The 15,183-nt window shown below is 47.2% G+C and overlaps 1 protein-coding gene across 1 annotated transcript in view; it reads left to right on the top strand.

Moving 5' to 3' along the window:
- The window catches only part of LOC122924046 (TAR DNA-binding protein 43-like), a 46,784-nt gene extending 34,504 nt beyond the window's left edge, over positions 1 to 12,280 (top strand). Inside the window, exons 5-6 of the mRNA XM_044274962.1 lie at positions 7,487 to 7,657; positions 11,828 to 12,280. Of these exons, the coding sequence (XP_044130897.1) occupies positions 7,487 to 7,657; positions 11,828 to 12,280 (624 nt within the window). The remainder of the gene's footprint in view (positions 1 to 7,486; positions 7,658 to 11,827) is intronic.
- The last annotated feature ends 2,903 nt before the right edge of the window (positions 12,281 to 15,183 follow it).

Below are 15,183 nucleotides of genomic sequence, written 5' to 3' on the forward strand. Positions count from 1 at the left end.
TCCTCTTACTGCAGATGGAGTCACTGTGCATCGTTCAACCATTGGGCGCACTTTACAGAAGATGATGCTGTATGTGAGAGTGATGCAGAGGAAGCCTTTTCTCCGCCCACAGCATAAAAACTGCCGCTTGAGGTGGACTAAAGCACATTGGGACAAGCCAGCTTCATTTTGGAATAAGGTGCTGTGGACTGATGAAACTAAAATTGAGTTATTTGGCCATAACAAGGGGCGTTATGCATGGAGGAAAAAGAACACAGCATTCCAAGAAAAACACCTGCTACCTACAGTAACATATGGTGGTGGTTCCATCATGCTGTGGGCTGTGTGGCCAGTGCAGGGACTGGGAATCTTGTCAAAGTTGAGGGACGCATGGATTCCACTCAGTATCAGCAGATTCTGGAGTCCAATGTCCAGGAATCAGCGACAAAGCTGAAGCTGCGCCGGGGCTGGATCTACAACAAGACAACGACCCTAAACACTGCTCAAAATCCACTAAGGCCTTTATGCAGAGGAACAAGTACAACGTTCTGGAATGGCCATCTCAGTCCCCAGACCTGAATATCATGGGAAATCTGTGGTGTGACTTACAGAGAGCTGTCCATGCTCGGAAGCCATCAAACCTGAATGAACTAAAGATGTTTTGTAAAGAGGAATGGTCCAAAATACCTTCAGCCGGAATCCAGACTCTCATTGGAACCTACAGGAGGCGTTTAGAGGCTGGAATTTCTGCAAAAGGAGGATCTACTAAATATTGATTTCATTTATTTTTTGTGGTGCCCAAATTTATGCACCTGCCTCATTGTGTTTAAACAATTATAGCACTTTCTGTAAATCCAATAAACTTCATTTCCCTTCTCAGATATCACTGTGTGCGTCTCCGATATGATAGATTTACCTGACATCGTAACAACCAGCGATTTATACAGGAAAATCATGACCATTAACAACGTTGCCCAAACTTTCGCATCCCACTGTATATGCCCCAAAAACTAACACAACCTGCAGTGTAAAAAGTGCAATGCTGCCCCGCGGTAACACGCCACGTGGCTGCGTGTGTCCTGTGACCATGGCCTTTCCTGACTACAGGCCATGTGAGCTGAACTCGCAGCATCATAGTGATCCTAGGCTGCTGTGAGTTTGGGATGCACAACCTGCAGCTGTCAGTCACACCGCTAGTCACTGACCAGGCCGTGTTTGTGCAAGGTGGACTGAGGAAAAACGGCAAATCGGCTGTCTGGAATTTCTCTTTTGTCTTCAGTGTGGGATAAATGCATCTATATTTTGATGCGTGGCTATGCATATAAGGCTACTTTCACACTCGCGTTTTGTGCGGATCCATCATGGACGGTTCCATTCAGATAATACAACCGTCTGCATCTGTTCAGAACGGATCCATTTATATTACTTTAACATGGCCAAGATGGATCCGTCTTCAACACCATTGAAAGTCAATGGAGGACGGATCCGTTTTCTATTGTGCCAGATTGTGTCAGTGAAAACGGATCCGTCCTGGCACACAATGTAAGTCAATGGAGGACGGATCCGTTTTCTATTGTGCCAGACTGTGTCAGTGAAAACGGATCCGTCCTGGCGCACAATGTAAGTCAATGGAGGACGGACCCGTTTTCTATTGTGCCCAATTGTGTCAGTGAAAACGGATCCGTCCTGGCACACAATGTAAGTCAATGGAGGACGGATCCGTTTTCTATTGTGCCCGATTGTGTCAGTGAAAACGGATCCGTCCTGGCACACAATGTAAGTCAATGGAGGACGGATCCGTTTTCTATTGTGCCAGACTGTGTCAGTGAAAACGGATCCGTCCTGGCACACAATGTAAGTCAATGGAGGACGGATCCGTTTTCTATTGTGCCCGATTGTGTCAGTGAAAACGGATCCGTCCCATTGACTTACATTGTGTGCCAGGACGTTTGGCTCAGTCCATCAGACGGACACAAGACGCTGCGGCCTCCAGAGCGGAACGGAGACTGAACTGGTGCATTCTCAGCGGATCCTTTTCCATTCAGAATACATTAGAATGCAAACTGATCGTTTTGGACGCTGAGCCCTGAACGGATCTCGCAGACAGAAGCCAAAACGTGAATGTGAAAGGCGAATTCATTATGGGGAAAGAGGGATAACTTTAGTGTAAAATACTCTGTGATCTTCAGATCGCCTGTTCCTTGCTCTGCAGGGTTCGGGAGATTTGCTATATTTGTTATGGAGCGCTGCCACCTGTGGGGCTCCTTGAGAACTACAGCTGTACCGTGGGGCTCAATGTGGCCAGGTGCCTGCTTTATTATATAGCCGTCACGTCTGCATATGGGGTGGGCTCGGCACTGCAGCCCACTCTATACAATCCCTGGAACATAATGCGGGACGTGTATGGCATTATGCATTTGATGGCTGTAGCGGTTCTTATGGGAAGATTGATGTAAATGGGCTTTGGATCGGATCTGTAGAAAGCGGCTATCTTGTAACGAGGACCTTTCCTGGGTTTGTAGTAACTGAGATAAATATCTCACTAGGGCTGCACGAAATGGGAATTTTGTGCGATTGCGATTAGGGCCCTAGAAATTGCGATAACGATATGCGATATTTTAAGGGAATTGCGCTAGAGGTCTATTTGCTTGGATTTTCTAGGTACAATCACACACACATTACTGGTAATGCTGAAATGCAGTTATGCCCAACTCCAGAACTGAAACGCACAGCGCTTTACACACTAAAACATCTCTTACTAAAGGGAATAACATATTTCATTACTGCAAAAGTGCGAAATACAGAACTTCCCATTTCTTACTAGCGCTGCACAGAACGGAGAAATCCGATAGAACAGAGAGAAGAACATGTGATCATTCCAAACACCGAACAAACAGGAACGTTTTACAGAGCACCATAGTCAGCAGCAGCAATATAAGGGAATATACCGGATTTATCACCCTATAAGACGCACCTGCCCATTAGACGCACCTAGGTTTTTGAGTAGGAAAATAAGAAAAATTATATTTTGAAAAAGGTGTGCTTTTGGTGGGTTTTGAACTAATATTGGTCTGTGGATGATACTATTATGGGGGATCTGTGGATGACACTATTATAGGGGATCTGTGGATGATACTATTATGGGGGATCTGTGGATGACACTATTATGGGGGATCTGTGGATGACACTATTATGGGGGATCTGTGGATGATACTATTATGGGGGATCTGTGGATGGCACTGTTATGGGGGGTCTGTGCATGAAACTATTATGGGGGATCTCTGGATTGCACTGTTATGGGGGGATCTGTGGATTACACTGTTATGGGGGATCTGTGGATGGCACTGTTATGGAGGAGATTTGTGGATGACACTATTATGGGGGGTCTGTGGATGGCACTGTTATGCGGATCTCTAGATGGCACTGTTAGGGGGGAATCTGTGGATGGCACTGTTATGGGGGATCTCTGAATGACACTGTCTACGAGGAGATCTGTGAATGACACTGTTATGGGGGATCTGTGGATGTCACTGTTATGGAGGAGATCTGTGGATGACACTATTATGGGGGATCTATGGATGGCACTGTTATGGGGGATCTGTGGATGGCACTGTTATGGGGGGTCTGTGGATGGCACTGTTATGGGGGATCTGTGGATTATACTATTATGGGGGGATCTGTGGATGACACTGTTATGGGGGATCTGTGGATAACACTGTTATGGAGGGGATCTGTGGATGGCACTGTTATGGAGGGGATCTGTGGATGGCACTGTTATGGGGGATCTGTGGATGACACTAATATAGGGGATCTGTGGATGACACTATTATGGGGGATCTGTGGATGATACTATTACGGGAGATCTGTGGATGGCACTGTTATGGGGGATCTGTGGATGACACTATTATAGGGGATCTGTGGATGACACTGTTATGGGGGGTCTGTGGATGGCACTATTATGGGGGATCTCTGGATGGCACTGTTATGGGGGGATCTGTGGATGACACTGTTATGGGGGGATCTGTGGATGGCACTGTTATGGAGGAGATCTGTGGGTGACACTAATATGGGGGATCTGTGGATGACACTAATATGGGGGATCTGTGGATGACACTATTATGGGGGATCTGTGGATGATACTATTACGGGGGATCTGTGGATGATACTATTACGGGGGATCTGTGGATGGCACTGTTATGGGGGATCTGTGGATGACACTATTATAGGGGATCTGTGGATGACACTGTTATGGGGGAACTGTGGATGGCACCATTATGGGGGATCTCTGGATGGCACTGTTATGGGGGGATCTGTGGATGACACTGTTATGGGGGGATCTGTGGATGGCACTGTTATGGAGGAGATCTGTGGGTGACACTATTATGGGGGATCTGTGGATGGCACTGTTATGGGGGGATCTGTGGATGGCACTGTTATGGGGATCTCTGGATGGCACTGTGATGGGGCATCTGTGGATGACACTGCTATGGGGGGGGATCTGTGGATGACACTGCTATGGAGGGGATCTGTGGATGGCACTGTTATGGGGGATCTGTGGATGACACTGTTATGGGGGATCTGTGGATGACACTAATATGGGGGATCTGTGGATGACACTGTTATGGGGGGTCTGTGGATGGCACTATTATGGGGGATCTCTGGATGGCACTGTTATGGGGGGGTCTGTGGATGACACTGTTATGGGGGGATCTGTGGATGGCACTGTTATGGAGGAGATCTGTGGATGGCACTGTTATGGGGGATCTGTGGATGACACTGTTATGGGGGGATCTGTGGATGGCACTGTTATGGAGGAGATCTGTGGGTGACACTAATATGGGAGATCTGTGGATGGCACTGTTATGGGGGATCTGTGGATGACACTGTGGCGAAACCAACCTCGCCACTGGGTTTTGGAGAGGGCTGTTTAAAAGCCTCTTGCCTCAGGATTATGGCCCATAGTAACTGTAAAGGAGAAGACAGGCCGGCCGCACAGCTTAAATCTGTCTGTAGAATTGTATTTTATGTTGTTATGCGTTCGGTTAAATTGAATGTTATGTGAGGGCACCCAGATAGCTAATATTATTGTATTCGTGTATTCTGAGTGCCATTCACCTAATGATATGCACTCAGACTTGAGCTATCTGGGGATATGTTACATGTCTGTGTTTGCTGTGGGGGTGTGCCATTGTGTGTTTGGGTGGTGATGTCTGTCCTGTTGTCTCCACATGTGTATTGGTGATCTCCCTTTGTCCTGAGAGATAATTGGATTGCCTTCGGTCGTCTCCGGGACAGAGAGGAGGAAACCATGATGCATTGTGGGGATATGTTGTATCTGTTCTGTATTTGAAAAACTGTAATAAAAACCAGGCTGGGTGTGCCAGCACATCAGATCACTGCTGACCCTCAAGACGGAGCCTTGTCTCGTTATTGGGGGGATTCCCTGTATGCTGTTGGAGACTGATTGCCAGGAGTGTAAGCTGACTGTACGCTTTTCCTGTTCGTCTGCCGGCAGCTTTTTGCGAGGTTCCAGTTTGGAGTGCTATTTTGTATCCAGTTCGGGAGGTTGGTGTTCTGCAGTAGCTGTGCCTGTCTCTCAGAAAGGGGCATATCGCCTAGACGGATTTTAACCCCTTGTCTGCTGAAACGGTCCGTTACAGACACTAATATGGGGGATCTGTGGATGACACTATTATGGGGGATCTGTGGATGATACTATTACGGGGGATCTGTGGATGGCACTGTTATGGGGGATCTGTGGATGACACTATTATAGGGAATCTGTGGATGACACTGTTATGGGGGGTCTGTGGATGGCACTATTATGGGGGATCTCTAGATGGCACTGTTATGGGGGGATCTGTGGATGACACTGTTATGGGGGGATCTGTGGATGGCACTGTTATGGAGGAGATCTGTGGGTGACACTATTATGGGGGATCTGTGGATGGCACTGTTATGGGGGGATCTGTGGATGGCACTGTTATGGGGATCTCTGGATGGCACTGTGATGGGGCATCTGTGGATGACACTGCTATGGGGGGGATCTGCGGATGACACTGCTATGGAGGGGATCTCTGGCTGGCACTGTTATGGGGGGCTCTGTGTTTGGCACTGTTATGGGGGGATCTGTGGATGACACTGCTATGGGGTGATCTGTTGATGGCACTGTTATAGCATCTTATGCTTTGTGCCATCCACAGATCCCCCCCATAACAGTGTCCCTGCAGTGTGAATGACCCTGAAAACAGGGGCTGGGGGCCGGCATCTGGATTAGGAATGACCGTGGGGACCGGTGCAGTCCCTGTATTCTAATGCACCGGCCCCGCTCACTGTTGTATAATCTTATCTAACCTTCATTGCTAAGATATAATAATCATGTGTAATCCAGCTGTATTACTTACAACTAGGTTCCGTAGCAGGGAGGAGGGAGGACGGGAGGACGCTGCCTGCTTCATTCATAAAGTGGGCGGCGCAGGTGCATGACGTAGTGAGTGACGCGTCGCCCGCCCGTCCTCCCGTCCTGCCTCCTCCCTTCTACGGAACCTAGCTGTAAGTAATACAGCTGGATTACACATGATTATTATATCTTAACAATGCAGGTTAGATAAGATTATACAACAGTGAGCGGGGATGGTGCAATAGGATACAGGGACTGCACCGGTCCCCACTGTCATTCCTAATCCAGATGCCGGCCCCCAACCCCTCCTCCCTCTGTTCATACAACCGCCGACCGCGCTGTGTATCATTGTAGGTTATCACAGCATTTTTGGGTTGGCCAACTCGCCATATCACAATCGTTGATTATCGGGATACGATTGCTTTGGCGATATATATATTTTTTTTAAATAGCACTCCTGTGCCTCGTTATGGCCCCCACAAATTCCGCGCTCAGTATTCCAATACGGAGAAATGAGGAGGAGGCGGAGTCTTTCTCTCTGGGCGTCTCCTTCTCCCTGGCTGTGACGCTCTGCGCTGTGATTGGACAGCTCTACCGCCAGGGAGAAGGAGACGTCCACAGAGAGACTCCGTCTCCTCCTCATTGCTCCGTATTAGCATACTGAGTGCGGAATTTGTGGGGGGCCAAAACGGGGCGCAGGAGCGCTATTTTAAAAACCAGGCAGGGTGGCAGCACAGATATTTATCTCAATTACTACACACCCAGGAAAGGTCCTCTTTAAAGGGATATGTCACAGAAGTCTTTACTGCCCGTTAAAACCAGACAGTGACACACAAGTCCTTTGGTTCTAATCTAGTTTCATGGCAGACTTTGTTCCTTCTATCTTCCGACCCGCACTGTGGAGGCAGCCATCTTGCCTGAGCGGTCTGACAGCAATTGCATTTTTTTTACGCATTCTCTTATTAGCTGTATGATGAGGGTTCTCTGGAAATGGTAAAAGCTCTGCTGTGCCCATTTACGTGACACCGCCATGTCACTTTATTACTATTCGTCACAACGTTGGGATGCATACTTCTAGGCCTCTCACTCATTGTGGCTTCTCTACAGCAAAGCTTGGATGAACCTGTGTGCAGCCATAAGGTATATGTTGGCCGGTGCACTGAGGATATGACAGCGGAGGAGCTTCGCCATTTCTTCACGCAGTACGGGGAGGTTGTAGATGTGTTTGTCCCAAAGCCATTTAGAGCGTTTGCCTTTGTGACCTTTGCCGATGAGCAGGTAAGAGGCAGCTCAGGTATATATTGTATCTGTCATCTGTTCTGCATGAGTAAATGGTTTTTAACGTGTTCATTCATACATTTTAAAGGGGTTGTGCCAAGTTTTCAAGCTGTCCCCTGCCCACAGGATAAGGGATAACGAAGTACCTGATTGGTGGGGGTCCAGTTTCCCACATACACCCTGCCCATCCTGCTGTAGTCTTCAGAGGCTCCCATGGAGAGTGAATGCAGAGTCAGGGCTGTGGAAGACTTGGGGCACTCCCTTTAAGTCTTCAGAGGCTCCCATGGAGAGTGAATGCAGAGTCACGGCTGTGGAAGACTTGGGGCACTCCCTTTAAGTCTTCAGAGACTCCCATGGAGAGTGAATTCAGAGTCAGGGCTGTGGAAGACTTGGGGCACTCCCTTTAAGTCTTCAGAGGCTCCCATGGAGAGTGAATGCAGAGTCAGAGCTGTGGAAGACTTGGGGCACTCCCTTTAAGTCTTCAGAGGCCCCCATGGAGAGTGAATGCGGAGTCAGGGCTGTGGAAGACTTGGGGCACTCCCTTTAAGTCTTCAGAGGCTCCCATGGAGAGTGAATTCAGACTCAGGGCTGTGGAAGACTTGGGGCACTCCCTTTAAGTCTTCAGAGGCTCCCATGGAGAGTGAATGCAGAATCAGGGCTGTGGAAGACTTGGGGCACTCCCTTTAAGTCTTCAGAGGCACCCATGGAGAGTGAATGCAGAGTCAGGGCTGTGGAAGACTTGGTGCACTCCCTTTAAGTCTTCAGAGGCTCCCATGGAGAATGAATGCAGAGTCAGGGTTGTGGAAGACTTGGTGCACTCCCTTTAAGTCTTCAGAGGCTCCCATGGAGAGTGAATGCAGAGTCAGGGCTATGGAAGACTTGGGGCACTCCCTTTAAGTCTTCAGAGGCTCCCATGGAGAGTGACTGCAGAGTTAGGGCTGTGAAAGACTTGGGGCACTCCCTTTAAGTCTTCAGAGGCTCCCATGGAGAGTGAATGCAGAGTCAGAGCTGTGGAAGACTTGGGGCACTCCCTTTAAGTCTTCAGAGGCTCCCATGGAGAGTGAATGCAGAGTTAGGGCTGTGAAAGAATTGGGGGCACTCCCTTTAAGTCTTCAGAGGCTCCCATGGAGAGTGAATGCAGAGTCAGGGCTGTGGAAGACTTGGGGCACTCCCTTTAAGTCTTCAGAGGCTCCCATGGAGAGTGAATGCAGAGTCAGGGCTGTGGAGGACTTAGGGCACTCCCTTTAAGACTTCAGAGGCCCCCATGGAGAGTGAATGCAGAGTCAGGGCTGTGGAGGACTTAGGGCACTACCTTTAAGTCTTCAGAGGCCCCCATGGAGAGTGAATGCGGAGTCAGGGCTGTGGAAGACTTGGGGCACTCCCTTTAAGTCTTCAGAGGCTCCCATGGAGAGTGAATGCAGAGTCAGGGCTGTGGAGGACTTGGGGCACTCCCTTTAAGTAGATGAAATCTTCTGCAGAACTAAGCAGTGATGTCTGGGGGGCTGAGTGCAAGCGCTCACTTCCTCTTAACCAGGTATTCCCGTTTTATGGAGCAATTTTCTAATATACATCTATTTAAAATTCTGTTCATGGACCTTTTTATATCCGGGCCTTTGTCACAGTCCATTGTAGTCCTGTAAAATGCATCCGTAGGAGGGCTGGTTAGGACTAAACATGGCGTCAGTAATGTCATACATTGTACGGTGAAGGGTGTGGCATGACGGCCATGGATACATTACACAGGACTGATACATGGGCTGTACCATTCTTCTTCATATAGGCTCAGCTGTCTGATATGAGAGGTATGTATGCAGAATTTTATATACATGCATATTAGAGGATTGTATCATTTCCTATTATATAAGCACATAAACATATCCCCTGTATGTGGGCAATATAGCTCTGGCTTCCACAGATCAGACCTTCCATAGCACATCTATGGAGAAAATACTAATGGATCCAGTTCTTGCCTGAGCATTGGGTAGGTTCTGAAAAGTGCTCACACTGACAATTGTGGATATGACGGACCACCAGTTTTCTTAGCTTTCCCCTTTTTGGCATGTGGCTGTCTGGATTTAAAGGGGTTGTCCCATCTATACTTGTGGCACATCCACTGGTATGTCCTAAATGTCTGATGGAGGCAGGTCTCAGAAGTGGGACCAGCACAACAATCTTGAAAAGGGGACTCATGCTTGGCTATATTTGAAACTTCCATAGAAGTGAATGGAGATCCATGCGATCACAGCCTCCTCTGTGGGTAAGGTAGGGCCCCGTTCTCAAGATAGTAGTGGGTCCAAGAGTTTATGCCCTTAATCCCCAGATGAGAGCACTCACTTACATTCCTAATACAAGTCATTAAAGGAGTGGCTGCGTTCAAAGCTGAACCTGATAGAAGCTCCCCTTTCCTTGCATCGTGTAGCTTGTTGTCAGCTGGTGACGTGCCGAGCTTCACATCAGTATGCTAGGCAGAGACTTGTGCCTAGCAGGGAACCCTATGATGCCACTGGCACAAATGGGCCGTGTAGATAGCTGTTCTGGGGGGTTTTAGAGGACAGTACCACTGATGCCCAGAACACTGCTATACACTACCCATTTGTGTTGGTGACGTCACCAGGCTCACTGCTAGGTGGAAGTCTCTGCCTAGCATACTGATGTGAAGCCTGATCTGTCACCGGCAGTAAAACAGATCGTGCCCTGCACAAGTGGAGCATCGGAGCAAGGAAATGCTGCACTCCTACATGGTAATGGAGTGAAGGGGAGCTTATATCCGGCTTCAGCCCTGAACCTGGACAAGCCCTTTAACCCGTAGGACACCAGCACTGTACCTGTGCGGCGCTGGTATCAGGGTCACAAATCCCAGCACCATACGGCTACGGTGCTCTGTGCGGGCGCAGGAGCTGCTCCCGTCCGATCAGCCGCAGTGGTCCGGCAGTAACTGATAGTCGGACCCCTGCTGTATGAGCCAGCATCGGAGAAAACGCTGATGCCCGGTGCATTAACCCTTGCACTGCCTCGGTCAGCGCTGACCGTGGTATCCTGCGGGGTGGCCAAACTATGCCAAAACAGACATGTTTTTTCACCTTGCCTCACAAAGTTTAATACCAAGCAATCAAAATAATACCAATTAAGCCGTCACCTCATCCCGCAAAAAATGAGCCCCCACGTAAGACAATAAAAACCAATGGCACCCGTAAACCAATCCATCAAAATCTGCACTGCAAAAGCCATATGGCGCTCCTTCTGTTCTGAGTCCTGCCATGAGCCCCCACAGCAGTTTATCACCACATATGGGGTGTTACCGATTCAGGAGAAAATGGGTAACAAATTAGTTGATGCTTTTTCCCGTTACCCCTTGTGAAAATAAAAAATTTGGGGCTAAAGCAACATTTTATTGGAAGAAACAAAACTTCATTTTTACAGCAAAGTGTTTCCAAATTCCGTAAAAGGCTTAGGGGGTCAAAGTGCTCAATACCATCCGTAACATAATCTTTAAGGGGTGTAGTTTCCAAAATGGGGTCACTGTTTGAGGGTTTCCACTGTAGGGGTATGTCAGGGTCTCTTCAAATACAAAATGGTGCCTAATAACCAATCTTGTGAAATCTGCCTCCAAAATGTTTATTTTGCTGTTAACCATTGCTGTGTGCAAGCAAAAATCGATTAATATAAAAAATCTACCAAAAAAGAGAAATTTAGACATTTCACCTCCATTTTCCTTTAATTCTTGAGGAATACCTCAAGGGTTAACAAAGTTTGTAACATCAGTTTTGAATAATTTGAGGGGTGTAGTTTCTAAAATGGGGTCATTTATGGGGGGTTTCTATTACGTAAGCCCCTCAAAATCACTGTATAACTGAATTGGTGCTTAAAAAATGGTTTTGGAAACTTTGTTGAAAGTCTTCTAATGTCCTAAAAATAAAAGGAACATTTACAAAATGATGCCAACACAAAGCCGACATATGGGGAATGTTGGTTGGTAACCATTTTATGAGGCATCACTAGATGTCTTAAAAGTAGAGAAATTCTAATTTGGGATAATTGTATAAATAAAGGTGAAATATATCGACTGAAATTTCCCACTGTCATGAAGTACAATGTGTCCCAGTCATTGGTGCTAGAATTGGATTTGTAGATGTCACCTCGGTGACTGAATGTCTTTATTTTTTTCCCAAGGTTGCCAAGTCTTTGTGTGGAGAAGATGTGATTATCAAAGGATTATGTGTTCACGTATCGGCAGCTAAACACAATAGAAAGAGCCCTTTGGAGAGCGGTGGCAGAATCTTTGGGAATTGGGGATATCCTAATAACAGGCCAAACAATGGAGGCCTTGCGCACAACCAGCCTAATGACATGGGGGATGGTGGTGGCATGAACTTTAGGCCATTCAGCATTTACCCTACAATGATGGCTGCTGCTCCGGCAGCCGTACAGAGCAGCTGGGGGATGATGGGTATGCTTGCTAGTCAGCAGAATCAGCCTGGTCCACAGGGTATCAATCAGTGGCAAGGGAATCAGCCAAGAGACCGGCCACAGAGTTTTGGCTCAGGTAGTAATTCTCATGGCTCGAACTCTGCTATAGGCTGGGGTTCTCCTAATGGTGGCTACTGGGTTCATTGGGGGCTTTAGCTCGAGTCCACGTCCTCTGGTTGGGGTATGTAGATAGTATGGCTTAGTGAGGGGGGTGGGTAAGGCAACATTTCCTAATTTTATAGTAATTACAAGTGTAAAATGTAATTTACAGACTTTTTCTCTAGAGGTTTTCTTCAAGCTTGCTGGTGGTTCAGCTGCATATCTTCTATGAAGGAATTAGGGTCCATTCACACATCTGTGTGTGTTTTTCAGATCCGCGGATCCGCAAAACACGGACACCGGCAATGTGCGTTACGCATTTTGCGGACCGCACATCGCCGGCACTTATAGGACATGTTCTATTTTTTTCGGGATCGGAATTGTGGACCTGGGTCCGCATTTCCGGATTCGGGCTGCACATTGTGTGGCCCCATAGAAATGCGGAACGGCATTGCGGAGGTGTGAATGGAGCCTTATGGTGTGATCCCATGATTAAGTAGCTCATGAACCCTACCTGCCCGTTGAAGAAAACTACTTGATTTTGTTTGGCATAGGCCGGTGACTAACTTAGAAAATATATAGACATAGTTCATGGTTTTTTCTCTTTGATGTAAATGAGAATCACATCTTGTGTAGAACAGTCTTCCTAAATTGTGTTCACTGCTTCAACTACTGATCTCTGCTCCGCACATTTGTCTCTCTGGGACCTGGCGCCCACTTCTGTTTTATGTCCTGCCCTGGAATCCATTCTTAATAATCCCCATCAAGAAATCTTCTGCTGTACACAGCAGTTCTGAAGACGGTGGGTGATCCAATTTTTGGCCACTACTTTCATTTGTGGAAGTCGTACCAGCACTTTGAGGCTTCATACACACGTCCGCAATTGCGTTCCGCATTTTGTGGAACGGAATTGCAGACCCATTCATTTCTATGGGGCCGCACGATGTGATCCGGAAATGGAGACCCACACTTCCGGGTCCGCAATTTCAATCCCAAATAAAATAGAACATGTCCTATTCTTGTCTGCAATTGCGGACAAGAATAGGCATTTTCTATTAAGTGCTGGCGATGTGCGGTCCGCAAAATACGAAACGCACATTGCCTGTGTCCGTGTTTAGTGGATCCGCAAAACACAAACCGATGTGTGAATAAACCCTGAGTACGCACGGCTGTGAGTTGGAACCGGAAGGCTGTTTGAACTGTGGGATTGTTGGTACCAAGGCAGGAGAGGCTTGGGGTATGAGTGAGATCCAGAGAGCGAGCAGTGACCTGGGGGTGCATTTTGGGATTTTTTCTTTCTAAACGTTGGAGATGTGTCTCTCGAGCCAGTGGCCATAGTGAGCGCGTGCAGAGAGCAGTGGGAGCAAGTAACGCACCAATGTTCTTCTACATTTGGAAGACTGGAGCTTATTTCATTCCCCGCCTAAAAGCTATAACTGTTTGAAATGCGTTTGTGTACAAATATAATAACTTTTCCTCTCCTTGAAATGTCTACTGCTGTGAATGCTGTATGAGGTGTGCGTTCTTTTCTGTGTCCTGACCAAAAACTCCTTTTAGAGGTCCTATCGATATGTTAAAACTTTAACCTTTATTATTGACTTTTAAAACTAAAATACTCGGAGAAACCAATACTACAAGGTCATTTAGAAATATCAGGTAGCAGTTTCGGGCTAATCAGTTAGTTTATGTCTTCTTTGGGGGCGCTGTCGCTCGCTCTACATTCTAGGTAAGAGGTGGTTTACCTCATGGATACTCTGTGGCCATGTATCACCGCAGGTTACCAGGTGTGTTTTCAATGGTGAATTATTTGGTGTCCTTATAGGTCCTAGGTATAGGAGTTTCTATTGTAAATAGATGAGATGTATTCCTATATCCCTATACGACCTCCATCATTCATTCACACATCTCACACGCTGGGAGATCAGGCAGTTTGCCTCCAGACATTCGCACAATATTTATGGAGCTGGACAATGATTGCGACCCTACTGGTTGTAGATCTTGCCCTATACTGCAACCTGTCTAAAAATTGTAGATTGTCCCTACCCCGCGATGCGGCTTCATCAGGTGAGTTGGGGTAATAGCGTGGCACGCTCTGTTTCGCCTGCCTAAACTATCTATCCCCTCCCAATCTATGGGTTCCACCAATCGAGTTGTGTTGCTGCGATTGACATGTGACATGTGTACAATAGAAGCTCCTATACTTAGGACCTATAGGGACACCAAATAATTCACCATTGTAAACACACCTGGTAACCTGCGGTGATACATGGCCACAGAGTATCTATGACAGCGCCCCCAAAAAAGACATAAATTAACTGATTAGCCCGAAACTGCTGCCTGATATTTTTAAATTGCCTTATAGTATTGGTTTCTCCGAGTATTTTAGTTTTAAAAGTAAATAATAAAGATTAAAGTTTTAACATATAGATAGGACTCCTAAAAGGAGTTTTGGTCAGGCGACCATGGTTTGATTTTTGTTACAATCTCCTGAGGGCCCTATAGGGACAAACATCTGGTTCTTTTCTGTTTAACGCCAATGAGTCCTTGTGAACGGCATATGATGCTGGTGGCGGCGGGTGGTAAACGCTCTGGAGTGAAATGAAACATGCTCCTGTTCATAGTGTTGGGACTGTTTAGGTTTGTAAGTAATAACCAGAAGGTGTTTGCTGCAGTCATGTCTTCTGTGTTTGGATGTCAATGGATTCTTAAATAAAACTGTTTAAACAAATGCGTTTTGGTTTCTTTCCGTGGCCTTATAGTGGAAAAGATGCATTCCCTCCAAGTCATCTGTAGGTGCAATGGCCTGCATAACTTGAGCATTGCTGTGCATGGATGCCTTCCTCCACTCACAGCATGCTGCTAAAGGCTTAGGCCCAGGGGCGTAGCTAAAAGCTCATGGGCCCTGGTGCAAGAGTTTAGCTTGGGCCCCGTCCCTCAGTGCTTGTTGGCAGGGGAGCACA

Source organism: Bufo gargarizans, unplaced genomic scaffold (assembly GCF_014858855.1).
Source record: "Bufo gargarizans isolate SCDJY-AF-19 unplaced genomic scaffold, ASM1485885v1 original_scaffold_2172_pilon, whole genome shotgun sequence".
Taxonomy (NCBI): Eukaryota; Metazoa; Chordata; class Amphibia; order Anura; family Bufonidae; genus Bufo; species Bufo gargarizans.